The sequence below is a fragment of the Dipodomys ordii genome, unplaced genomic scaffold (assembly GCF_000151885.1).
Source record: "Dipodomys ordii isolate 6190 unplaced genomic scaffold, Dord_2.0 Scaffold294, whole genome shotgun sequence".
In the NCBI taxonomy this organism is placed as follows: domain Eukaryota; kingdom Metazoa; phylum Chordata; class Mammalia; order Rodentia; family Heteromyidae; genus Dipodomys; species Dipodomys ordii.
Window position 1 is genome coordinate 3774 of NW_012267510.1, and position 1329 is coordinate 5102.

The 1329-nt window shown below is 67.4% G+C and overlaps 1 protein-coding gene across 1 annotated transcript; it reads right to left on the minus strand.

Moving 5' to 3' along the window:
* Positions 1-3: 3 nt before the first annotated feature.
* Positions 4-1024, minus strand: LOC106001397 (patr class I histocompatibility antigen, B-1 alpha chain-like; the record flags this gene model as incomplete). The annotated part of the gene is made up of 3 exons (XM_013036491.1): positions 904-1024; positions 393-662; positions 4-179 (listed from the first exon to the last, which is right to left on the minus strand). Coding segments are annotated over exons 1-3 (510 nt in total), but the record flags the coding sequence as incomplete, so codon positions are not given.
* Positions 1025-1329: the final 305 nt, after the last annotated feature.

Consider the following 1329-nt stretch of genomic DNA (forward strand, 5'->3'; position numbering starts at 1 on the left):
GGCCTCCTCCCACTTGCGCCTGGTGATCTGAGCCGCCATGTCGGCCGCGGTCCAGGAGCTCAAGTCCTCGTTCAGGGCGATGTAGTCCTGGCCATGGTAGGCGTACTGATCGTATCCCCGGAGGAGAAGGCCTTCTGCGCTCACGTCGCAGCCATACATGTTCTGGAGGGTGTGAGAAACTGCCCCGCCCCCACGGTCAGCCCGCGCCCCGCGGGGACTTCGGCCTACACGGAGAGGACACCGGCCCCACCCCGCGGCTCTTTCCCGGGGTGCCGGTCCCCCCGCAGCGCCCGCAGCCTGGGCTGAACCTCAGTCCTGAGACCGCGGGGGCTCGGGCTGGTCAGCGGGAGGCGGGGAGGGCTCGTGACCTCCGACCCGGCGGCGTCGCTCACCTTCCGAGCTCTGGTTGTAATAGAGGAGCAGCGTCTGTAGGTTCACTCGGTCATTCTGTGCTTGCTCCTTGCAGTTCCGCGTCTCCTGCTCCCAGTACTCGGGCGGCTCCCGCTCCACCCACGGCGCCCGCGGCTCCATCCTGGGGTTCGCGGCGTCGCTGTCGAAGCGCACGAACTGAGCGTCGTCCACGTAGCCGACGGCGATGAATCGAGGCTCCCCGAGGCCGGGCCAGGACACGGCGGTGTAGAAATACCGCAGGGAGTGGGGGCCTGCGGGCGGCGCGGGTGAGAGCCGGGAGCGCGGCGGGAGCGGAGAAGGGGTTCGGCACGCGGGAGACGCAAAGGGGGTCCGAATGACCCCGGCGGCGCCCAGCGAGGGCACCGAGGACGGGTCAGGCGGAGGGGACGGGGACGCGGCTGCCCGGGCCCTGCCCCCCGACGGCGCCCTCACCCCACCGCCACCCCTCGCTCTACCCTGCGGACTCGTGTTGCCCACGGGCCCCAGACTCACCCGCCCAGGTCCCGGTCAGCGCCAGCACCCACGACAGCAGCCGTAGGACGGATCCGGGCGCCATGAGCCCAGCCCCAGAATCCGGGGAGAATCTGAGTGCCGGTAGCTCCGCGGGGGACTTTAGAACCGGAACCCCAGTGACACTGATTGGCTTCTCTAGAACCCCAGAGCCAGTAGCAGCGAGAGCTGGTTGCGCGTCACCAGTGTCCGGGCAGAAGCGGCCGACACAGGTTGGAGAAGAAGTGAAACTGGGGAGACCGGGAATCCCCAGTGCTGAGCTTCCCCACCCAGAGCAGCTCTGGCTCTGAGATGATGAGATCTTGGCCCAGAAACCTGGGACTTTGTCCTGGTCTCTGTCCCCAGGCACCAGCACTCTTTCTCAGCTACTTCTGGCTTTTGCCAAATCAGAGATTCTCAGAGAGTTTG